General features: G+C 50.7%; 1 protein-coding gene across 1 annotated transcript; it reads right to left on the bottom strand.

Moving 5' to 3' along the window:
* On the bottom strand, positions 1–23,613 carry TOM1 (target of myb1 membrane trafficking protein). The gene is made up of 15 exons (XM_069002918.1): positions 23,497–23,613; positions 15,764–15,848; positions 13,929–14,007; positions 13,616–13,765; positions 13,369–13,503; positions 12,977–13,123; positions 11,886–12,002; positions 11,303–11,436; positions 10,617–10,650; positions 9,974–10,082; positions 8,862–8,982; positions 6,378–6,453; positions 4,172–4,231; positions 3,790–3,826; positions 1–3,682 (listed from the first exon to the last, which is right to left on the bottom strand). The coding sequence occupies exons 1-15, from the start codon at positions 23,546–23,548 to the stop codon at positions 3,534–3,536; spliced, it is 1,485 nt and encodes a 494-aa protein (XP_068859019.1). The 5' UTR covers positions 23,549–23,613; the 3' UTR covers positions 1–3,533.
* Between the last annotated feature and the right edge of the window lie 1,018 nt (positions 23,614–24,631).

The raw sequence follows: 24,631 nt of genomic DNA on the forward strand, positions 1-24,631 counted from the left end.
TGAAGGAAAGGGGAAGTGGCTTTATTCTCATTTTGTGAAGGGAGGAAGCTTTGAGGAAGTTTTGACATGGCAAAGCAATATGAAAGTCCTGTGGAATGGAGAACAGCCCTCCCAGTGTACTGGCTTTGGACATTTCTGTGCTGACTTTGTGAGACAATGCCGTGGGAAATCAGGACATATTTTTGTTACCGCCCTTTAGAAAAATTAATGTACTATTTGGAGGTTAGTGGTTGGTAAAAGAGAAACGTAATTTTTTGCCTCTATGAATGTGATGCTGGCACTCCAAGTATCACGCTACCCAAACATCACGGAAATTCTCATTAACTTTTAGCATATATTTAGTTTTTAGAGATGTGGAGCAACTCTGACCCAGTACAAGGAAGTTATGTCTTTCTTCATCTGGCATAGCAACAGCTGTTCTGGGTCACGCAAAATATCTGTCCAGGTCAAGATCCTGTTCCCAGTGTGGCTATTAATGGATGCTTAGGCAGATTACAAGCACCCCTTCCCGTCCTCCGTGCAGTCACAACACGTGGATGCATGTTCTGGAGTGGTAGTTGTGCGAGTCTGCACAGGGCTGATGGTTGCAGTGAAATACTAGAATAAGGAAAAACTTGGTTTTTTTTCTGTCCCCGGGGGCGGCAGAGCCTGCTAAGCAGGTCACTGCCAAGGGAGGGGCTGTCTCTGCAATCGGGAAGCCCGGGCTGGGTGTGCGAGGGACCACAGCCATCTGGTGGTCAGAGCGAGCAGGCAGCGCTGTTCTTTCTTCAACAACATCAGAAAACTTTTAAAAAGGGAAAGGCATTTAGAATAATTCCTTGCAGTGCTGTCTTTTTTTTTTTTTTTTTTTTTTTTTTTTTTGCAATCATGAAGCAGTTTTTGCCAATGCAAAGTGCTCAACCTCTATTTGAAATGATCTCTTGCAGAACTAGCAGGGTTTTTTTCCTTTCGCTTCTGAAAAGAAACCTTGCAAAATTATTCAAGCTATTATTGGTATAATCTATAACAGTACGACCATACTAATTTGGAATCTTTCCATGCCTTCATCCCCATTCTTCATATTTTCAGTTACTTGAAGAAGAGATACATTGTCCCTGTCGGATAAATCTCAGTGAAAAGCACTGTGGGGAGGGGACAGGCTCACCCTGGGGGCCGCAAGCAGCACTCTGAATTTTCACCTGTTGGCCATCGATTCAAACTGACCTCACTTGGCAGACACCGAAAACCCTTTCCATCTGTTTGCCCCTCGATGAAAATAGCAGCAACCCATTTCTCCTGCACTCAAGTCTTCCTTGGGGACAGTTCCCTCTTAGATTTGCCAGGTCCTGTGCCAGCTGTTTGGGGAATTAAAAACAAGGTGAGGGTGAAGATGGGGGCTTTATCCTGAGGTGGACTCAGGGCATCCCAGAGGCAGTAAGGAGGAGTTTGAACTCCCCATACTCAGGATATCCATTCAGGGATGTCTTCATCTCTCCTTTTGGGAAAGTTGCAGGCAGTGCTCCGAGGTAGCTGGAGGCACTGAGAGCTTTCAGTGCCAGCTGAGGCATGAACCAGTGTTAAAGCATCACCAGTGTGAACAGCCTGGTACCCTGCAGAAACACTGACTGGGCACCAGAAGCCCTTCCTTCCCAGCTGAGCCAGGCAGCCTGAGGCCAGGCACTGGCTAGAGGGCTTGGGCCTTGCTTGCTCTGGAAGCCCTTCCAGCCTCACAGTTCCAAAACCAGCCTGTGTTCCATCATGACCCTGCTCTTGCTTCCTCTCCTGCACGTGCTCCAGCAGGGGAACCTCAGCCACTTGGCCCTTTTCCCTTTCTTCAGATGACATTTTCAAATCCACTTAACCTCCTTTTAAGAATCCTTCCCACAGCTCCCACTCAGCTGGACATGGGAGAGGTAGCATAGGGACAACTGAGGATGTCCTGTGGATACCAGAGGGCCCTTTAGTAGCAACTGTATTTCTTGCATGTCTTTATAAGTGACTTATGGGCTGCAAGGTGGGTATTCAGATCTGGCCACAAGGCAGAGAGGGAAGGGAGAGGAGGTAGCTTGCCCTCTTGCTGTTTTGAGATGGGCTGTAATCACCTCCCCACAAGACTGTGGTAAAAAGCAGGGAGCACCTCCCTTGACTCCCAGCACCCTCAGCCCCCATGATATTCTCCTCTCAGCACCAGTGCCCTTGCCTTTTCATGGAGAGCAAATGTGGCTGCATGGTTTCATCCCTCTTCTCCCCACAGCATCCTCCCCTCCGCACACCAGCACTGACAGCATACATCGTATCTTCAAGGGAGACTCAAGTCTTTGCTCCTTTAATGTGCAGTAAAAAAAGACAACTCTCCCACGCTCAACAAGAAATCCCACGAGCAGGAGCCCTGAGCTTGGCACCCTCCTCCCTGGCTTTCATTTACAACTGGGCAGCATGTGCAGTTTGCTCAGGAGAGTTTTTCTCCCCATGTGCAGAGGAGCTTCTGGCTGCTGCAGGGCTGCTTTTCTGGCATGAAATGACTGATGTCTCGCTTCCCCTCTGTGCTCACCAGCTGAACAAGCTTCTACAGCAACAGCACGTTCCCACATGCTGATGGAAGGGCCTCCTGCTTTAAGGGGATGCAGCTCTGTGACCCCAGCACACACAGCCACCCTGAGGGAGTCTGTCGCATTGGCCTGGCTCAGAGAGACTTCCCACACCACGGCACAATGTGGTGGAAGGCATCAGTGGAAGTGAGAGAGGGAGGTAGGATCACATTGGGAGAAAAATATGATAATGGAGAATTAAATTAACTGCAAATAGTTTGCTGAAGGCACATCCTACCCCGTGGGAGACAGTCCCTTCAGCCTGGGGTACCGCTTGCAGTCCTGGGTGCTGCCAAGGGCTTAGATGACTGGCTGTCATGCAGTGGAAACATCTGAGCTGTGGGTAGGATTCTGAATAAACTGATGGGGAAAGGAAGGCGAGGAAGAGGAAGAGAAGGGGTTGTGAGTGGGAAGGTGTTGCATACCACAAGCACTTGTGAAAGAGAGATTAGAGCAACAGGGTTCCTCTACCATTAGTGTTCCTCCTTGGCCACCGGTAATGCTTCACATCCCTGTGCTTTCCAGTCTAACACTGGCAGGCAGAGGGCTGGAGATACATTCTAGGAGAGGGGTGAGGAAAGAGGCAGGCAGGAATGATTTCAGCAGCAGACTGCAGCCTCTCCTGTTTCTTGGCCAAGATCTCTAACTACCTCACTGGAGACTAGGATGAAGGAGCTTCTTCCGGAGCTTCTGCTTTGTCCACACTGTACCATAAAAAGCCCACTGAACTCCCACATTCTCTAGCAGCTTTGACCCCCTCCCTTCAGAAGTCTATTGTATGATATCCCTAAACACAACAAAGATTATCTGAAGTCTGAAAGCAGCTTAAAAATAAAAATAACTCAAAGGTGAAACAGGAAGAGAATGGAGGAAGGGGACAGAGTCCTTCCTCTGCTGGCCCCTGGTTGGAGGCAAGCAAAACAGCACACACAGCCTCTTGCTCCACAGCACACCGGTCCATAGCATTCACAAGGCAAACATAGCATCATCTTCCTTTGCTTGCTTCCGATGATGGCTGGCAGCAGGAGGGGACACAGACGTCCCTGCTGAGGAGCTGGACAAAGTGGGGAGGCGGTCCGCAACTTTCGCTCGCTCTTCCAGAAATTTGTCAAACTCTGAGGGCAAGAGAAGAGCAGAGCATTAGCAAGGAGGGAGGTTTGTGGAAGAGCTAAGGTGCTGCCAGGAACAGTTAAAGAAGAGGGTTGGCTGGCACCAACCTTACCTTCACTGGTGACACCTTTTGCATCCTCTGATTCGCCCTAAAGAAGAAGGAGAAGGGCATGGTTAGAAGGAAGGTAGGTAAAGGCATCTCACAGATGTGATTCTTTGCACATGGAGAGACAGGATAGTGCTGCCCCCACTTCCACAGTACAGACATGTTAGAGGGACCCTGAGCCTCAGTTCATTAGCTATGTCTCCCAGAAGGCTGATTGTACTGTTGTGGTATCCCAAATTCTGTGTCCTTGGCTTTTCCTTTCGTGATCCCTCCCAGCAGCCTGTGCCACACATTCAGCAATGCCAGCACTGTTACACACTGCCTGAAATCCAGCCCACAGACAACTCCAGCAGGACTGCTGGCTCCAGGAAAGCAGCCCCTCACTTACCACGTCAGTGGAGAGCCACTTTTCTATGTCTTCCATGAAATTGGCTTGAGGAACTGGTACCTGGGGCAGAAAAAAAGGGGTGATGAGGCCAAGAAAATAGAGGATGTTCCAGTAAATCCACTATGCAAAAAGAAAGCCCAACTCACAAGCTCACCCTTTCGTTCCACTGTTCAGTCAGCTCAGGCCCATCCAAATCCAGCCAGTGCCACTGCAAAGCTCTCCCAGCTACCGGTGCCATTGCTTACCTGCTTCCTCTGCCCCATCCATGCCCAGACACGCAGTTTCCAGGATACATGCCATTAAAAGCATCTGTGGTTTGGTGGTTGGCTTTGGGGTATTAGGACTGGACCAGACTTTGCTTTTTGGTGAGGACCCACTAGGTGGATATTGGCTGCTTGTGTTAGGCGGCCAGAGAACAAGAGACATGCATTTTTCTACACCTTCTCCCTTCTACAAACCAGTGACAGTCAAAATCTGAAATGCTGAAGACATTAGAGGTGCCAGGTCTGGCAGCACAATAAAGGGGAAAGACACCTGCCAAGAACTGATTCCCTGGTAGGATCATGGACCACAGCAGGATTTGACATCACACCAAACTACTGAAACAGACCCATCAAAGAGAAAGTCATCTACAGTTAAAGTAAATTTTACTTCCAGTAGGGATGAGGCTAGCTCAGAAGAATTAATGTCCCTGATCAATTTAAACAGAAAAGAGACATATTCCTAGTGGACAGAGATAACCTTGAAAGAAACAAAATCTGATTCAAAACCCCAGATCCTTTTTTCCAGTCATGAGCTCCTGAACAAAGCTGAGCAAGAAGCAGCCCTTGCTAGAGGCTCTCCAAGCAGAAGCATGAGAGAGTACTTGTGGGAACTTATTTATTAGTTTTCTAATATATATAGCTCCCTTGCCCTCAGGAAAACACCGAGACCAAGAAAAAGAGCAACGCCTTTGTACCAAAGACAGGCAGATTTTCCCAAACCAGGGAGCAAGCGCAGATAGTTATCACAGCTGGCAGATGGATGAATGGGAACAGAAGAGGATGTGTGAGATTAGGGAAGTTTCAAAGCAAACTGGCTTTGCCTACCCAGAGAGGATCTCTCTGGGGTAGAAGTGCATTCAAGCCAACTGTACAGCATGTGGGGAAACTTCCTAGAGCAGACATCAGTCTGGGCAGTGCCCATTACAGGAAGACAGGCTAACAAGCTTCAGACCCAGGAGCTGTCAAAGCCTCTGTGTGCCTGTGGGAATACAATTGCAGGAATTCCTGCTGCCAAAAGACCAAATTCAACCTCCTGAAAGCTCAATCACTAGCTATAGGAAGAGGCCTTCAACAGGGTAAAGTCGGAATGCGTATTCCTTCAAATGAGGCACTTCATGTTAAGGAGGAGAGACTGCAAGGACAACGAATGGCAGCAGCTGCCCTCATGATGCCACCACCTATTGCCTCTGCTTCAGACACGCATCCCAAAACAGGCCATCCTCTAGCTCAGAGTGGCACATGCTCTCTTGGCCTCAGAGCTCTTAGGATTTTTTCCTACACAAATGTTCACTTGAGGAAGGACTGACACACTGCCTGTTTCCTTCCCAAACCTGGTCTCCACTACTGGCCCAGCCCAGGGCTGCTTCATTTCAGTTAGCAGTATCTGCTGATGTCTGCTGTGCATCCTCATGTGCTGTGCCAGTGACACTTCTGTGCCAGAGCCCCAGCGTCCTTCCTCCCTGCTGGTGCTCCACAACCTCAGATCTCACCATTCCTTGACGCATCATCCACTTTGTCAGCTGGGCTCCATCACTAGAGGCACCAGACTCCCCCTGGATGAGAGAGAGTCTGCATTGCAGTGTGAGGGAGAGGGGAGGCAGTGGGTTTGGCGTGGGGGAAAGAATATACTAATACTGGTGGCCTACTTCTCTGATTGCTGAGAGAAGGCAACTGGACTTGGAAATTTGCTGAAGAGGAATAAAACATACATTTCCAGGTGGAAATTTCCCCGGGGAAGGACATCCTTCAGGCAACCCCAGACCTTCCATAGCTCCTCACCTCAGGGCTTTAAAGAATGAGGTATGTAGCCCAGCTAGGAAATGCAGGTTGGTGGAGAGTGGGAGTTACTTGACTTTTTCCAAACAGACAGCACACTTACTGCCTTGGTGAGCCAGGAGGTTGCTCCCATTCCTGGTGATGCACTAAAAGCTGTGGCCACTTACCGCTCCCGTGTTCTGCTGCCGGGCATCCAGGGCACCAGCGAGGCCTTTGGTGGCTTGGGGGTCTTCATACTTTACCCTGGAAGCAAAAAGTGAGACAAAACACAGGCTGATGAGAGGCCTGAGAGTGAAGAGCAGGAAAACTCCTAAACATAATATTCAGTTCTCTGACTGCACAACTTTTCATGCCTCATCTTTCTGCTCCCAAGAGCATCTAGAAAGGTGTGCAAAACCCTTATTAAAGGCATAGCCCACCACAAAACAGACTAATCTACTCACTGGAACAGCACTGTGGGATCCAACAGGACAGCCCTGGCACAGTGACAGAAGAATGACAAGGACTCATATGAAAACTGAGACATAGACTTACAGCTAGGTGCATTAACCACAACATTTACCTTCTTTGGGGTGGAATATACAGAGAGAAAACTAACACAGACTGACCAGAATATTACAGATATTTTAGAAAGGATTTGAGCAACAAGCCCCTACATACTCATCTCTCTTCATAGACACAAACAGCTCAAAAACATCTCTTTAACTAATACCACTCGAGAAATGATGGTGGCAGAGGCTCACTGGCCTATTCTATATAGGTGGGACTGGATGATCAGAAGAGCCTCATGTTGCTTCCAGGCCTCCAAACACACCATTCCACACACAGACACATCTCACCCATAATTTCCCTCATCCCATTCCTGTGCCCCCTCTAGACTGCTACTACACATGACAATGCCACACGTCACCATTTGATCCATGCCGAGTGGGGAAAACTGTCCATGCTAGGAAAATGAAGCCTTTCACAGAAACTTTCCACAAGTTTCCTCTCCAGCTGCTCCCAGGCCCCTTTCCACAGATCCAGCAGAACATCAAGTGGAGCTGGTTTTGTTGGAGGCCAGGGGCTTGGGCCACCGCCGCTCAAACTTCTCAAAGAAGTGCTCATCAGTGAAGGGGCCGCTGTGGACAATGGCATCCAGGATGAAGTACAGCGCTGCTATCATGCCACTGATGAGGAAGAATGGCAGGAAAGGCTTGAAGTGCCTCAAGCACTGGTTCACTGAGATACACATAAAGCCTGACCCACCCTGGGGAGGGTCAGGAACAAACCCCAGAGGCTCTGCCAGCACGTCCTGTTCGGGAGCTGCAGGGCAATGAGTCTGTTCAAGTGGAGGGAGACACTGAGAGCAGACACTTGTGAGTGAAATGTGAAGCCTGAGCCACCAGAGATTACCTGGCAGGAGTGCAAGTTCAGGCAGATGAAGGGCAGTGAGGAATAAATAGAAGATGCCTTGTTACTTGTGCAGAGATCATAAACCTCAGCCTGTTAAGGACTGCGCTACAGCAGAGAGGATACAATTCCACCTCTGTGCACATCTCCAGCACTGAGCACATACCAGTGGCTCCAGTTTCAGCCCCAGATAGGGTGCTGTTGATACAACTGTTTTTGTGCTGGACTGTCTCTGATCTCAGGCAGCACAACCCACAGTAAAAGCGGTGGGGAAACCCAGGGACAAAACACATGAAGTCATGTGTAGGCCATGGGTTTCCCCACCATGTTTACCAGAAGCAGTCTGAGGCAGAGGAATGGAAGGAGATGTGGTTAAGAGACCTTAACTTGACATGTGTAAGAGACCTTAACTTGCTACTGGCCAGCTGCAGAACAAGGCACTCCAGTGGCTGCAGGAATGCAGGAGCACAGGTCTTGGAGGGCTGGAGGTAGTGATGTGCCCCTGGGCTCTACTGCTTGGTACTCAATGGAGAGCAGTGAATGGCACTGACAGGCAAAGCAGTATGAGATCAGCCACAGTCTCTAAACCCAGGGGATCTGGTCAGCACAGCTCTTGTCATCTCCTCTAGAACAAGGGTTTGGGAATCCACTCTGCAGTGGAGAAGACCTCTTCAGTTCATCCAGTTCTATGGAGACCCAACTCTTAGTGTTTTACACCAGGAGGTTTCAAACACACCATGGATGAAGAAACATCAGTCCCACTTGCCAATGGGGAAGCTGAGGCACAGGAGAGTGCCCTCTTGCAAGGCACAACTGACTGCACTCTTCCTGCACTCCAGCTCAATACTCTGTCTGCTAGGCTGAATCAGTACTTGGCAATTCCCAAATTCAACACTACCCCTGTCAGGGCACATGAGTTAAGAGGCAGACAAGAAAACTGAGACAGTCCCACTCCACACCTTCATCCCCAGACACTGAATCTTCCAGAACATGTGGCACTGCAATGCTCACATGCTCACCAATTCCTTCTCCCCATACCCAGGAGGACACTGTGAAGGGGAGATGTTGGCAGCAGGAAAAAGGACTGGGAGCACAGAGCTCATCCTACAAACACTGTGCATGTGAAGAGTGCATTTCTGTTGCATCCTCCTGTCTCCCAGGAAGTGCTGCTGGTTGGGGTCATGGCCCCATTTACCCTGAGCCCTCATCCTTTGCAAGAAGGCAGGACAGGACAGGACAGAGTGAGCTGCTCCACTCACCCTCTGCGCTGCTCAGCCAGCGAGCTGCCACGGGTCAGGGCAAACATGTCAAAGTCTTCTTCCAGCTTGCCAGAAGTGTCGAGGGAGTGCAGCCCTGCACTTACACTGCTTGAGCCTAGGTCTGTGGGAGAGAGAGAAGGGTCAGCAGGCAGCACAGAGCAGCAAACAGAGGACTGTAGGCTTGGAGAGTGCTGGATGGGAAGCTATCATCAGAACGGGCTAAACTGCTCTAGGCCCACTCCTCCATCCTGCTCCTCAGCTGCAGCACAGTCTGTTCATGTGGGCAGTGTCGTGGGTGAAGTAACAGAAGCAGTTTCTTTGCCTCCTCAGTAGATACTTTTGGCTCAGTTTCAGACAGCAGCAGCATCAATTTACGGATGCTGAAGGCTAGATGTTCCTGACCATCTTAGACAACACTGGAGGTAATTGCTCCATAACCTGTGGAAGAAAATAACCTGTGCTTCTGGGCAAATGCCTCTGAGACAGATGAGTGGATTATTGTGACTCAGGCATCACCTGAAAAAAAGGTGACTTGAAAAATATCTTAGCTGGCTTGTCTGTAAAAACAGTCTTGTGCCAATTTTCTGCAACTGCATCCAGGCAGTACTGTGTAGGCTGTTGGTATATCTTGAAGAACCTCCAGGATCCCCCAGGCTTCTTGAGTAAACAACCTGTCAAATCCTGGGTCCTGAGCCCAAGATGCTCATGGCTGCCTTTGCAGCATAGCTTCAGCTGCTCTGCTTCTCCCAGACCTCAGTGGTCAGCCTGACACCACACAGCAAGAGAGGTAAGCAGGCAATGCTGCCAGGCATTGGAGAGAGAGCAACTTTATCCCCGATCCTTCTGGAAGGCAAGGTCCTTAGCCACACACTAATGCTGAGGTCCACGGCCACCTCCTGCACAATGTGAGGTGAGAACACCAAAACATCTGCTTGAGTGCCCTGGGGCATATACAAGCTTCTTCATGAGTTTATTAGTTGAAAACACAGGGCATTTCTCTAGGTTACTCTATGAATCTGACTAAATAATTTTGGGAGATGATTCAAGGGCAGGAAAGGATTTTCAAAGCAGCACAGGAGAAAGACTGAGGGGAAAACCACATGGCAACATACTCATTCCAGCCAGCTGAGAGGAAAGGTTGCTGGTGACTTCAGGCTGTTTCAGTGCTGAAGGAGTACTGGGTGCCAGGTCAATCAAGCTGTTCTCTGCCTCATTTGGTGCCTTTGTAGGAAGAAAAAAGAAGATGGTGGAGAGTTTCTGAAGCTTGGACATCCTGACCCTACAATCCTAGCTCATTGATACTGGAGAGGAAAGCCCTTCTGCACTCATTAAAAGGTATCAGCTGTGAAGATGGAGAAGAGGGACAGTGACCAGAGAACTGGCTGGGAATAGTGTCCCAGGGCAGGATATGCCATGGTAGCCAGCCTCCCAGCTCTGCTGGATGTCAATAAGTAGGGTAGATGCTGGTTCAGAGGACAGGGTAGTGCTCAGAGAAGGTTTATATGGGAATTGGAATCTCACTAATAAACATAACTGCTGCTCTGCTCTGCTCTTGCTCGTTGGGCAGGGCAGGAGAGGCTTGCAGTGGGAACTGGGGTGTCCCACACATCAGGTGGTCTGGTGCAGCCTGGCTGGGACAGCAAAGCCCACCATTTCTAAGTGGGGCAGACTGAACCTCCCTCCAAGTCAGCAGGGCACTGCTGGACCTGCAGGATGTAAACCAAGCTGCACAGAGGGGCAGTTGCTCCGAGTTACCTTAACAGGCTGTCCTGTCCGAAGTCGCTCAAACCTGCAAGAAAGATGACAGGATGCATTTCAGTAGTGTGGGCTCATTCACCCACAGCCCAGGAGATTTCTTGTAAGACTTGGCACAGTCTGCCCTTTCCTACCCACTAGGAAAGGGGAATCATGGCTCAGGGCCCAATTTCCCCTCAAGACACCCCAACAAGACCCAGAGAGTTGATGTCTCCTGAGAGGTGGTGTGAGAAAGCTGCTTAGGATCCTCCAGAGTTACTCCTAACCAACAGCTCTCCATACAGTTTATCTGGGGATGAACTCCCCAGACTTCATTCTAGCAGAGATGTGTTTGTTGAAATAGAAGGAAAAAAAAAAAAGGAGTGCTGATCCCACCTGGGCAATTTCTTTCTGTCCCCATCTGCCTCAGAGCTAGAAAACCAGCTCTTTCCATGCAGTTGCTTCCTTCCTCTGGGTTATGCCAAGGGATATCTTTATATCCCGTCAGGAACTTACACAGCAGTTTTGAAGGGACAGGAATTAGTCAGCAAAAACTGAGAACAGGCTTTGTTCTCAAGGATGGATGATACAGACTGATATGTCTCGAGTATTATACTCATGGGCAGATCAAAAGGGTGGGCTAGGCAGCCTTCAAGGGTAGTGAACTCTTGAGGGAGAGCAGGGAAGAGAAGGGAGGAGAGAGGTACCTTTCATGGCGTAGAAACACGTTATTGAGGTTGTCATTGATGAGGAGCAGCTCCTCGGTGAGTTGCTCGTGGAGGACACGGGGAATCAGCTCCAGGACTCGCTGCTGCATGGCTCTGCATGTCCGATTCAGCTCCTGTTCAAAGCAGGGCAATTTACCACAAAGGTCACGCTACGGCTGAGCACTCACAAATCTAGAAGTCTGTCTGGAACACAGACCTCAGAGGCTGCTGGGATCTATCAGGAACTGTTGATGGGCAACAAATATTGGTGTGAGAGGTAAATTGAGTCTGAGCTTTACATGGAATAATTGTATGCCTTTAGTGTAACACATCACCCAGAAAGAAAGGCCCTTGGCAACTACCCATGTGAGATGATTCCCATGTGAGATGATTCCAACCTCGGTAGTGCAATTTCCATCCACCATTGAAACTCTACCTTCCCTGTGTTTCCCTTATCCCTTCACTCCCTGATAAAGCCCCACACTAAACTGTCCAGTCCTTCCTCTGGCATGCATCGAGCCTCAGTCCATCCAGTCATTGTGCTTCATGTGCCAGCCCTCCACCCCTGCCGCGTGTTCCTTACTTGCAGCAGCTCCAGGTCAGAAGGCTCAGCCTGGGATGGCACCAGCTCCGTCAACATCTCCGACATAACCTTTGTGTTCCCATTCACCACTTCCAGTTCTCTGCGCAGCTTCCCGATCTGCAAAAGCAAAGCGAAATGACAGCTCCACCAGGGAAGGCGGGGGAAGCAGCTAAGGTAGCTCTGAATGGCAGGGAATGGCACCACATATGTATGCATGTTCACAGAGCTGGAGGAACAGCCACTGGGGAATTTGTTTGTCACCATTCATTTTAGCTCTCAGGAGCTCCCAACAGGAAACCCCTTCATTACTTACCATCAAATTCATTTGCTGGTAACAGATGCCAGGCCCTCACCTGGGATCTTTGGACACTAGCCTTTGATTTTTAATAGCCAGCACAGGCTGCTGTTATGATTCAAATCTCTCCTCAGCTAACAGCCCCCGTGTGGTAGCCATTTAAATAGTTTAATTTCCAAAGTGGTGTACGAGAGGGGAAAAAAATTAATTCCCATTCAACAGGAGAGCCTCAGCTAAGTGTGCAGTTGAAGCTTTATTCCTCTGGTTTACAAGCTGCTAATGAGCCTCTTTAGAACAGTTTCTACCCTCTGTTCTGCAAGGGAATGCAAAATACCGACAGCTGGAGGTTTGGTGCTGAACATGGTATCATATGAAGTCAGGGTGAGGAAGGAGAAAAGAGGATGGGGAAACAAGTGAGGAAGCCCTAGCCTTTGGAAACCACATAGCCAGACAGGGTTGATTCATATAAAGTAAGCAGTGAGGCAAGATAAACAAAGATGATAAGGAGGCATCATGTCTCAGCTCCCCACTTCCCTATAGCCAGGAGAACTTTCCTCTACCTGCAAGCAGCCCTGTCTTAGGAAAACACAACCACTCTATGGTTGCAGTATCCCAGTTCATCACTGTGACCACAATGGAGCTCTGGGGAGCTCTCGAAGGACTATGCTTTAGAGGAACAACTCCTTGAAGACAGAGACTGGGGCAGGACCAGGACTGCAATCCCACAACAGTGTTTGTAAAATAGCCTCAAACACAGGAAGAGTCAGCAACATCCTGGGACTTGTGTCCAGCTCACCTGCTCTGGTGTGGGCGTGATGGGCGCGTCGCTGGATGTGCCTCTCCCGGGGGGCAGGGTGACAGGGTGGAGGATGGACTCCATCTGCTGAGGCGAGTTGACTGTGGGTGAGTTCTGTCCAGATTGAGAGTTGGAGCTATACACAGTCTACAGACAAAAGTGGGGAAGGTGACAGAGAGAAGGAGATGTTAGACACTCACACTTGACAGGGCAGTGCAACTAGAGGAGAAATATTGATGGCAACTCCCCATCTGTTTTCAACAGCTCTTTGCTGTCCTGGAGCTTCTCACCACCCAAAAACCCTCTAAATGCAAGACAGAGATCCTGAAATCCCCTCATTGCTCCAGAATGGCAGCTGCCCAACATTCTTCTCTTCAGCAATACTCCCATACCCTCTGTGGTGTGTGGATGGGTGACAGCATGTCCAGATCAGTCATGGGGAACTCCAGGCCCTTCCTTCTCAGGTCTTCATAGACAGCAACAACACCAGTCAAGTCCGGAGAGCTGCGGAAGGCATCTGCCCAGGACTGGGGAGAAGGAGACAGTACAGCCCATCACCACATACAACAACTTTCTGTACAGACACCCAAAGACACACACTCTCTGGACTGGTGCAGATGCTCACACTTCTTGGCTCACCTGGATGAGGGTCAGCACCTTGTCGTGCACTATGGCAGGTGGATTGTTCTTTGGCAGGATTGTTCTCACCAGGACACCTTCTACAAAGTCCTGGCTGGACACAAGGATGTGGAAGCGATGGCCGCAGTTCTTGACGCAGGTCTCCAGGACCTTCAAAGGCAATGAAGCATTAGCTGGAGCCTTCTCTGCCTACCTGTTAGACTTGTTGGCTTTAGGTACATGTGTCTGTTCAGCGTGTGTGCTAAAACTTGTGTTCAGCACTCAGCTTTACAGCAGGGTATCATAGAGCAGAGAAAGAGCCCTGACCACTCACCGTCAAAGCCAGCATAACTTCATGGAAGTTCTTATTCCCTACAATTCTCTTCTTAATGGCTCGGAAGGCATCTTTGGGCCTGAAGGAGAAATAAGATGAAGGAAGATCATCAGAAGGTTAAGGCAAAGAAAAACAGCCACTGGTTCTGGATGCCTCATACTCAGCAGGTGTCCCTCACCATGTTTTCAGGATGGCTTGAAGCAGTGACTGGTAAAGCAGCTTCTGCTTGTAGTTCTGCAAGAGGAGTGATTGGCTGATCCTAGAACCATTTAGGTTGGAAAAGACCTTCTAAGGTTATCAAGTCCAACCATAAACCTAACACTGCAAAGTCCAACACTAAACCATGTCCCTGAGCGCTGTTACTGAAGTTGGAGGCCTCTTTACTGACATCTGAAACAGCTCAAGGTGTTTAGGACACAAGAGAGAACAGAGTAAAAACAATGCTAGAATCACACTTGCTGGGGATAGAGCAAAATGCCATGGCAGAGAGACTGAAGAGGAGGAGATCACAGAAAAGCTTGGCATGGGTTAGAAACAGGAAGGAGAAGCAAGCTGTGGCAATTCCTGTGTTGCTCAAAGAGATGTTTAACATTTCCCTGGAGACAAGGAGGCTCAAAAGCCGCAGGGGAGATGCAGTGGCAAAATCTTGCCTATATTGCAGGTGGGTATGAGAGCAACAGCATAGCAGGGCCTCATTAACCATTCCCAGAGGGGAGAAACACCATGGTCTCAGACCACTGTGGTCTTAAGAGGGCACAAATGAACCAACATGCTCTAGCAGAGCACAGGAAGAGAAGCTGAGCTGGAAGAGCAGCAGTGCTGGAGGAGAAAAGTGGGGTGGAGACACTGAGGCAGTGAGGAGGGCAGGAGTGTATTGGGCTATGGGGCAGCATGGTGTCAATGGATGGGCATTAGCAGGGCAATGGGAGAGCCTGTCAAGCTGTGTTATCAGGTGTCCAAATCTGAAACAAGTGGCCACAGCTCAGGCCTGAGAACTGTGAACAGCGACAGGTGTCTTTGCACCGTGGGGATAGTGGAAAAGGGAGCGGTGGCAGATCTGTAAGTAGAGATGTTTGACTTTGTTTCCATACAACTGTGAAGCTGAAAACTGGGCTTGCTAATCCTCTGTCAACATCACTGTGGGGTAGGACAGCAGGAGTGAGACCTACATGTTTTATTCCATGTAGCACCTTCCTTTCTACATGCTGCTCTTGACATCTCCACTGTGAGAAGGAGCATTCTCCCTTGAATTCACTGGCAAATCCCCAGCTCCAGAGTTAACAAGTCTGGCAGATTGATGAACATCTCCCTGCAGGGAGAGGGAGACAAGAGCTCCCCCCACCCACTTTGTGTGTGTTTGAGTGACTGTACATGAAAATACCAGAGAAGAAACCTAAGAAAGACTGACACAATGAGACGACTGAATAGCAGCCTGAGATTTTCCCCTCTCCTCAGTCACCAGCCTTTAGATTTTTACATTCCCAGAGGAGAGAAAGAGAAGGGTAGGAAGAGGGAATAAATCAAAGTAGAAGAAATGCAAATATGCCTTTTGGAGATGGGAGGCAGCCTGGCTTGAACAGAGGGTTGTCTGGGGACCCTGAAGGCCTGTTTCAATGGCTCCTAGCACTCACCAAGATTATAGAGAAGCATCTAATATGTGGTCTGACAGCTTTGCTATGTCTCTAGGTCTCCTGGCAGAGCCTTGTCTCAGGGATTGTTGGGAAGCCTAGCTTATTACCTCCACCAGTGCACGCTACCACTGCAGCCTAGGGATGTGGTGTTACAGGCAGTGCAAGGACCTGCCACTGGATATGGACCCTTGCCAGCTGCCTTACCCTTCTTCAGTCTCGTTAATGATATCACAGATCTCCATGTTGAGAGCCCAGTCCTCACTCCGCAGGGACCCATCGGTAGCTCTCTCTGGAAAACAGAAACCAAGACAGGGTAAAGAGCAGCCCTGGCACTCTTAAGTTAACCTCTCACAAGACCCCAGACCCCAGCCTGTTTCTCCCTGGCTGCCACTACAACATGCAAGGAAGCTAATCCATATGCAAATTCCAGGTCACCAAGTGCTCCCCACTAGGTGTCACCACGGCAGAGGACATGGCTGGGATGGTGGCTGCCCATGGCATCCGACAATACCGACACACAAACACTCTGTGTGATCTCAGGTGTTCTGCACACGAAGCGAAGGGGCTCAGCATGACTTCAGCTCCAGAGCTGGGGAAAAGGGGGCTTATTTGCTTTGTTACTGCAAGGCCAGAAGCTGTGAGTTCGGCCCACTCACGCTGATATGGATCTAATGCCAGTAGCACCAATAATTGATTTGTACCATATAAGGAAACAAAAGAATCAACTCCCCTTTCTTTTGTATACCAGCTCTATAAAAATAAACAGGCAAACATAGAAAACCATAAGCAGAGCATTCCCTTGTTTAACATTTACACCTCTCCCCTGAACTTCTGGCCTTTAGGGATTGTGGGCAGAAGCAAACTGCAGGCTGAAGTTGAAGCAATATTGTTTCAGCTTTGATTGTGTCCCCTTTAATTAGGAATTCCTCAGTCAGCCTTGATGTTATTTATTCAAGGCAGAGATTTGGGAAATGAGCAGCTATTACTGGGAGCACCAGTGTCTCCACCCTGTAATCATCCATGTCTCAGTCCTAGCCATGCCACCGACTGATGCCTTCAGGGACACCACCAGTAGCTGGGGGAAAGAGAACTGCCAGCGGGGCCAGCAGGACCGAGGCACTCCCGAGACCACAGGGAAACACAGAGACGCAGCAAATGGCATGCAAAGGACAAACCCCATCCTTTCCATCTCTCTCATCCTACAAAACACTTGACTTAGCACTGGGGCAAGAGAATTAAAACTGGTCAGACCAGTTTAGCACTTACCAGGTGCTCTTCAGGAGAGCTCAGTCCCAGCGAGGTACTTATAGAAGTGCCTGCATTTTCAAAACTGCTGTCCCTGCAAAATCTGGGGCTGTCCCTTGCTGCTGTGGGTCCTCTACCCCTTTTGAGAGGTCCTTCCTCTGCAGAGCTGCCTTTTTCTGCCTTTGACCCAGCAGCTAATGATCCCTGTGTGGGAATGAAATTAAATGCCCATTCACACAGTAATGGGATAAGGCCGTAACACAGGAACATGAGTTTTTAATTCCTGCCTGGGTAAGCACATCCATCATGACCTGTTAAGGGTCAGGAACAGAGCTGTTCACACCACTGTGCAATGCAGCCTCTTACACACGTGTCCCTCCCACAGATTGCACACCACAGTGTGAGGCTATCTGCATCTTATCACAATCCAGCCACCACCTTTTCTGTTGGCGACAGAATGTATTGATTACACAGTGATTACGCTGATGACATTGTGGCCACAGCCAGATGAAAGAGGGCAGACAAGGGAAGGAGAGTGGCAGAATGTTCTTGATACTTTTCCTCTTTTCTGAAGGTCTGGCTATTATTGGAATAGCCTTAAAGCTCCTTGATTCAGGTAAACTTTTGTCACTCTGAGTATTAACTTTACATAGGGATTCTGATCTCGGGCAGATCCAAGCCTCCTCAGTAAGGCACAGGAGGAAGCATTGGACTGGGGGCTGTGGTAGAGAATACAACCAGGGCAATGGGCATGTCTGCTGCACCAGGGCATGTACCAGTCAATGGGGGAAACTGTGGTAACATGAGGGAAAATGTTTTCCATTGGGGCTCCTTTGGGATCAGTACTCAGTACAATGTCAGAGCTCCAGGTTTCCTCCTTCCCTGGGACACCAGCCTTGCTGGCAGACAGGTTGCAGGTCAGGTCAGTGTGATGGGTTTGGCTCATGTGGTTACAAAGTCACCCCTCACTTGCGCTCTTCCCTGGGATCCCTTGCTCATGACACATGATGGTTTGAACAAGCCAGAAATTTCCCTGCATTGTTTACTGCCACTGGCAATGAAATCACAGAAATCCATTACACAGGGGTTGCTCTGCTGAAAGGGAAGTTTACATCCACTCTTCTCACTGCACATGGAAGGAAAAACCCACAACTCAGGAACAGGGCTGAGCTTGCTTGGAAGCTCTGAGCTACAGATGAAACAAAGGAAAAAGTAAAACCTGTGTTTAACCATCAATCCTTGCTGTTCAAATCTCCCCAACCTTCCTTTGCATTGTACACGAACATGATTTGAATCTGCAAACACCCTTCCCTCACTTCCAAGTGTTTGGTGGCACGCTGTAACCTGCTCCCCACCACCCTTTCCCTCTAAATGCACCAATCCTGCCAAGGTCAAGCAGCGGGTTTGCTTTTCAGAGAGGAATGCAAATAAACCATGTGTGCTCCTTCACCTGGCTGGCCACTTAGGGGAAAACTGGGCTTCCTCAGAAGTGACACACCCTGCCCCGCTGCTACCCCACAAGACAGTGGTCATCCTGCTACTGTCACCCCAGTTCATACACTCATCAAGGGACAGCTGTAGGAAAGCAGAAAATCTGTCATGAACTCAACACAGGCTCACAAAATACAAAGCTGGAAGAGTAGTATTAGAGCATATGGAAAACAGGAATGTGACCCTGAGGCAATTCCAAGGACAAAACGCTTGAATTTACCCAGTACAAATTAAGGCCTGGCCTAGCTGCCATTGGGAGAGCTGGAGTTAATGCCCTTCTAATCATCCTTGCCCTCTTCCAAGCAGTAAGGGACTGTCCAAGCCTAGTAAGATACGGAGTTTTCTCCAAAATCCTGAACTTTACCCTTCTGTAAAGCCTGCAGAAGGGGAGGAAACAAAGTCTAATTCATTAGTCACATGAAGGATCAGAGTGGCTGGCCCCATTTCATGAGCTGTAATTAGCACATGAGCTGTCTGCTCCGCATGAAATCTGAGCCCGGGATGGCTGGGGACAGCGACAAGTCCCTAAAAAGAGCGAGCACAGGAGGCAGGGCACTGCCACACGCCCAGCACTCTGCCTGGTGGGACTCATCAGGCAGCATCTACTTCTGTGTGTTACCAGCTGAGCCTGACCTGCAGCAGAGAATTCCCCTGGCAGAGGTTACTGCGAGCCTGCGAGTGCCGTCCCCCTCCAAGCCCCAAACCAACTGGCCGCTGAATGTACAGGAGGCCCTTCACGGGGCCGCTCCAAAGCCACATTGTTTTGGCAGCCAGTCCGGCTCCCCGGGTGTGACAGCATTGGGGTTTGTCTGATTCCAGTCTGCTGCCTCACAAATTGCTCAGGTCGACCCAGAACTGCGGAGGACTGTGGTACGGGTTGAACCAGAGCATCAGCTCTTTTCCTGCATGGCATTTGATGTGCTCCTGCTGACTGCAGCTAGGTGATAAAAGTTATTTGGAACCGTCAGATAATGAAGAACTCCCAGCTTGGCATAACTGGCACAAAGGGGCTTTGTGTTATGAATACATTTCACATCTTTGCTTCTTTTCAAGGTTACTGTCTCTGCCCTGGTGGCAGGGGAGAGCACACTGTGGGGCTGGGGATCCCACTCAGCTGTCCCTGCAGCAGCCCACCAGCACTGCAGTCAGTATTGTGGGGAAGTACAGGAGCCAGGGACAGAAGGTACTGTCCCCTTTGCTCCCCATTCCAGACCTGGAGCAGCCATAACCAGCCAGATGCTGCTCAGAAACCCTTTGCTTGTGATATGCTCTGCCCCTCCTCCAAGCAAAGCCTTCAAACGGTGTTCCCTGCAGTGCTTCTTGCTGGCTCTAAGTTCCTCAGCAAAGCATCAAGCACCTTCTCACTCATTTCAACAGGTGTTTGAGGGCACCAGCAGTTCGTTGCATGAGCCAGCTTAGGTTCAGCAGAAAGCAATTCAAGAGTCCCTTTTCCCAACTTCAGTTCACAAACTCACAGGACCAAATCAGCATCCTGAACAAGCCTCATGCTTTTACTTCCCTTGAGGGAACTTCAGCACCAGCTCTTTCAGGACTTCACCATTTAGATGTATCCTTCCCCCAAAGCCTGAGAGGACAATGTGCTTTCTAGAGAGACCAGAGATACAGCTCCAAACCTAATTCCAGGATGGTGATGGACACAGACTTTGCTGACATACTGGTGTGGGTATTTGTGTCTCTGAACTCCTGCCCCTTTCCTGTGAATCAGCTCAATTTCTCAGGAATCAAGTGGCTCTTCAACTGCTGCCTTTGCCCCTTTTCCTCTAGACAGAGCAGGCACAGAAGACAAGGCAATACCTTTTTGAGAAGCACAACCTCACAGGGACCCACAGAGCCCACAGAGGAGTGCAGGAACACCTGCAAGGTGAGATCCAAAAGGTTGTGGGCATTTTTTTGGCATCTTGTCTTGCATCTGCCTCTCTTCCTCACCCAGGAGCCTTTCCTACTTGCTCCCTCTTTACAGTCTCAACTTTTCCTGGTCCTCATGCTTAAAATAACCCCCATCCATAAAAAAATCTGTGTCATCTCTGTGCTACACTGTTACTTCTATGCCTTGCCTGCCCTCACTCACTGAAATAACCTGCCTCTGTCCATTTTGGTATTGCTATAATTACTAGTTATTTTAGACTTCCAGGGTGAGGAGAGAGCATTGGTGGTTTCATGTCCATTCTCTCACTCAGAGAGAATTCACCTCCTTGAAATTAGATTTTCCATTTTGAAAATGGAAAAAAGCTTCTCTTAGCTCCTAGATGGAGACACAGTGGATTTCCCTTTTGAGTGGGGAATGTGAACTATGGTGCTTTATCACTCTTTGGAAATTTTCCCACTGGATTTTAGAAAAACCCACGACACAACAGAAACAAAAACTAAAAAACTCAAGTAAGTCTGTATTCCTCTTACTTGGGAAGAGACATCACAGGAAGAGACACCATCCTGTGCAAAAACCAGACAGAGGCAACTTTTGTGACTAAATCTCAGAACTGTGAGTAAGAAACTAGGAAACCTGCTCCTCTGCAACTGACTCATTCTGTGACAGATCACTGAGATTATCTGGGCATTGCTTTCCTAGTCAGCAAAATAAATGGGTCTTACTAGATTAACATTAATGAAGGAATTTGAGAATGTTGCTGGAGTATGCCACAGAGGATTTATTTTTTTTCTTCCTTGGCCTTCATCTAAAGCTATTTTAGACTTCATAAGCTATATCAAGCATACATGACTTTGCCCAAATAATTTGCAAGGACGCAGCATTATCTTTCTGCAGACAGCCCAGAGCAGCAGCGTTGTCCAGGTTTGGTGATCAGGCTCATGGGTTGGACATGCAGCTGCCACGGACCTACCAAACGAGTTTGGGTAAGTCATGTTTGCATCCCAAATTAAGCAGGGAAGATAGCATTTATCCATGTCCCCAGGATGTTGATAGGCAATGTTCAAAAGGAGAAAATATTCATATTTTCAGTCACCAGCCCTTTCAAGTCCTCCACAGAGTTCCTTTCTCACACGCTGTAATTCCCTCCACTCCTTTGAACTCCCATAACCCAAATCAACCCCATTCACTAAGATCTCCCTACTATCACACCTCTGCTACTAAGGCTTCTCAACTCCTCTCTGACAACACTTTTGAAATACCTTTTCTTTTTCCTCTTCTTTGCTGTTGGTTTGTTAATTGGGAATCCCTTATTTAATTGAAGCAAAGCCCGGTTACAATCTGGTTACTATACTGACCAGAAAATCTGTGAAGCAACCTTCAGATTGCCTCTACCCAAACATAAGGGCATATCTGACACACTCACTGAGGGAACAAAGAGCATTCATTCAGGAAAGGACAGGAGATGGCTTCTCCTGGAATGTGTGATGAAGCATGTGATGTTCTTCTGGGGGTATGTTGAAGATCATCTGGAGGATTTTGATAACAGGAAGTCTTTCCTGATGATCCTTCCCCCACCTGGCTGTAATGCATCTCACCTATCTGTCCCAACACCAGAGTGGCACAACACAGTGCCCCTGACACACTTTGGGACAGCGTTAGGATAGCCTCTAAAATCATTATAATAAAAGCATTACTTAAAGCAGCTACTTGCTCCCTTCCCACTGCAGACGCAGCCACTTGCTCACTCATGCAAGCACACCAAAAAGACTGAATGTGGGACCACATGTTCACAGCAAAGGTCTGACAAGTGACGAACAGCAAAAGTGACCAAGTACATAAACTTACAAGTGGAGAGTTTAAATGGACATCAACCTTCAAGCACAACTTGAAGGCCCTTAGGCAACACAACATGGGAACAGAGTCTTCATTCTAAGCATTTTAAAGACTGCGTCACTGTCTGACACCAGCAAGGCTGTTGACGGTCTTGTTCTCTCTAACTGCAGCATCTCTGCTCCACTTTCTCCGACCACATCCTCCTCCCATGTTCCCTGAGCAGCCCTGAGCACAGGCTCTGTGGGACACCATGTGCCTGTGGGCCTGCCAGGTCACAGAGGGGGTGCTGTGTTCATTGTCAAAGCTGGTGCTCCATGCCGTGAACCAGCTCCTGCTGCAGGACCCAGTGCATGGCCCTGCCAAGCACCGCTTGTCCCACAGCTCAATGCAGGGAGGCTCGGGGCACACAAACACCCGCAGCTGCCCAGCGCATGAGTCCTTTGGGTAAGGGACATGGGTCCGAAAGGGTGAGCCGCGTGCCCCAGAGCCAGCCCAGCCTGCACCCGCTGTCCCCGCAGCCCCCGCTGTCCCCGTCCTGCAGCCCCGCTGTCCCCGCAGCCCCGCTGTCCCTGCTGTCCCCGTCCCACAGCCCCGCTGTCCCCGCAGCCCCGCTGTCCCCGCAGCCCTCGCTGTCCCCGCAGCCCCCGCTGTCCCTGTCCCACAGCCCCGCTGTCCCCGCAGCCCCGCAGCCCCCGCTATCCCCGTCCCACAGCCCCGCTGTCCCTGTCCCCGCAGCCCCCGCTGTCCCTGTCCCCGCAGCCCCCGCTATCCCCGTCCCACAGCCCCGCTGTCCCCACAGCCCCGCTATCCCCGTCCCACAGCCCCGCTGTCCCCGTCCCACAGCCCCGCTGTCCCCACAGCCCCGCTATCCCCGTCCCACAGCCCCGCTGTCCCCGTCCCACAGCCCCGCTGTCCCCACAGCCCCGCTATCCCCGTCCCACAGCCCCGCTATCCCCGTCCCACAGCCCCGCTGTCCCCGTCCCACAGCCCCGCCGTCCCGCGGCCGCCCCTCGTGCCACCGCGGGTCACGAGCCCCGCTCCCGCCCGGCCGCGATAGGCTGCCCTGGCTGGAGCCCAGCCAATCAGCAGCTCCCCGAAGGCCCCGAAGAGGCGCGGGCGGGAATGGCCCCGAGCCAATCACGGTGCTCTGCGGTGCCGGGGGGCGTGGCGCGGACCACCGGCCTGCGGCCCCTTTAAGAGAGCAAACTTCACCTCGCCACCCCGAGACCCCCTCGCGCCCCGATTGGCTGGCGGGGCCCCCGACGGAGCCGCCTCGGGCTGCGCGCCCACTATTGGCCGGCGGCACCCGTCATTCAGAGCGGAACGCTCTTCTGATTGGTTAGCGCGCTGCTGGTCCCGCCGCGGAGGCGGGGGCGGGCGCTTCCCCACGGAAGGGTCCGGCGGACGCCCCCGGGGGCGCGGGGCCGGACGGGCGAGAGGGGGCGCGGGGAGGGTCGGGGGGCGCGGGTGCGGCTCTCACCGATGCGCTGCCCCACGGGGGAGCTGAAGGGGTTCCCCAGCAGAAAGTCCATCGCCGCCGCCGCCGCCGCGCCGCGATCAGCTGACGCCGCCGCCGCCGCTCACGTGACCCGTGCGCCGGCCGGGGCGGGCCCCGCCGGGCCCCGCTGTGACGCCACCGGCCGCCGCCCGGACCGGCCCCGCCGTGCCACGGGCTGAGTGAGGCGCGGAGCGGCCGCGGAGGGGCGGCGGCTGCCGGGGCAGGGCGGTGTGGCAGCCGGCGGATCCTTGGTCCTGCTGACCCTGCTGGCCCTTATCCCCCGGCCGCAGGAACCGAGGGGCTCCCGCTGCCGAGACCCTCCGCCGCTTTCTGCAGCCACGCCGAACTCGCGAGCCTGAGCGGTGCCCAAATCCTGGAAAGCCTGTGGCGATGGGTTTTTAGTTTTCCAGAGCCCGGTGTGGGAGCGTACTCGTATGAGTTAGGAAGAAATTCTTCACTGTGAGGGTGGTGAGGCACTGGGATAGGTTGCCGAGAGTTGTGGATGCCCCATCCTTGGAAGTGTTTCAGGCCAGCTTGGATGGGACTTTGAGCAAACTTTTTTTGTGGAAGGTGTCCCTGTCTGTGGCAGAGGTGTTGGAACTAAATGATCTTTAAGGTCCCTTCCAACCCAAACCATCCTATGACTCTGCACAGAGTGGTTGGTAAAAGCACATTCTGAGATGTGCTCCTGGCCTAAGCAACTGCCCTGCCCAAGCTGAGGCTGCAATCAACCAACACCCATACCCGGAAAATGGGGACGTGTTAATAACCAGCACAAATCCTGCTCTAACGCTGCCACGCCTGACAGCCTGTGTAACACACTCGAGTCCTGTGTGTTAGTGTCACCTGAATGCCACAAACCTGAACTGAGGTGAGGCAGTAGGGAAGACAAATGCCCTGGTGTTACCTGCAGTGCTCCATGGTACATCTCCCTTCTGGGGGGTCCCAAGCAGGCAGGAGCCTGAGTGGTAATTTGGGTGAACTGTGCTGCTGGATATAGTACAGCTTGCCTGGCAACTGAGTGAATTTAGCAAGGTTAGGATTGGATGTGTTTTGCTGAGAAACACTAAATACGAGTAGTAACAACAGCTGCAGAAAACAGCATGTGCCAGAAATG

The sequence above is a fragment of the Aphelocoma coerulescens genome, chromosome 1A, assembly GCF_041296385.1.
Source record: "Aphelocoma coerulescens isolate FSJ_1873_10779 chromosome 1A, UR_Acoe_1.0, whole genome shotgun sequence".
Taxonomy (NCBI): domain Eukaryota; kingdom Metazoa; phylum Chordata; class Aves; order Passeriformes; family Corvidae; genus Aphelocoma; species Aphelocoma coerulescens.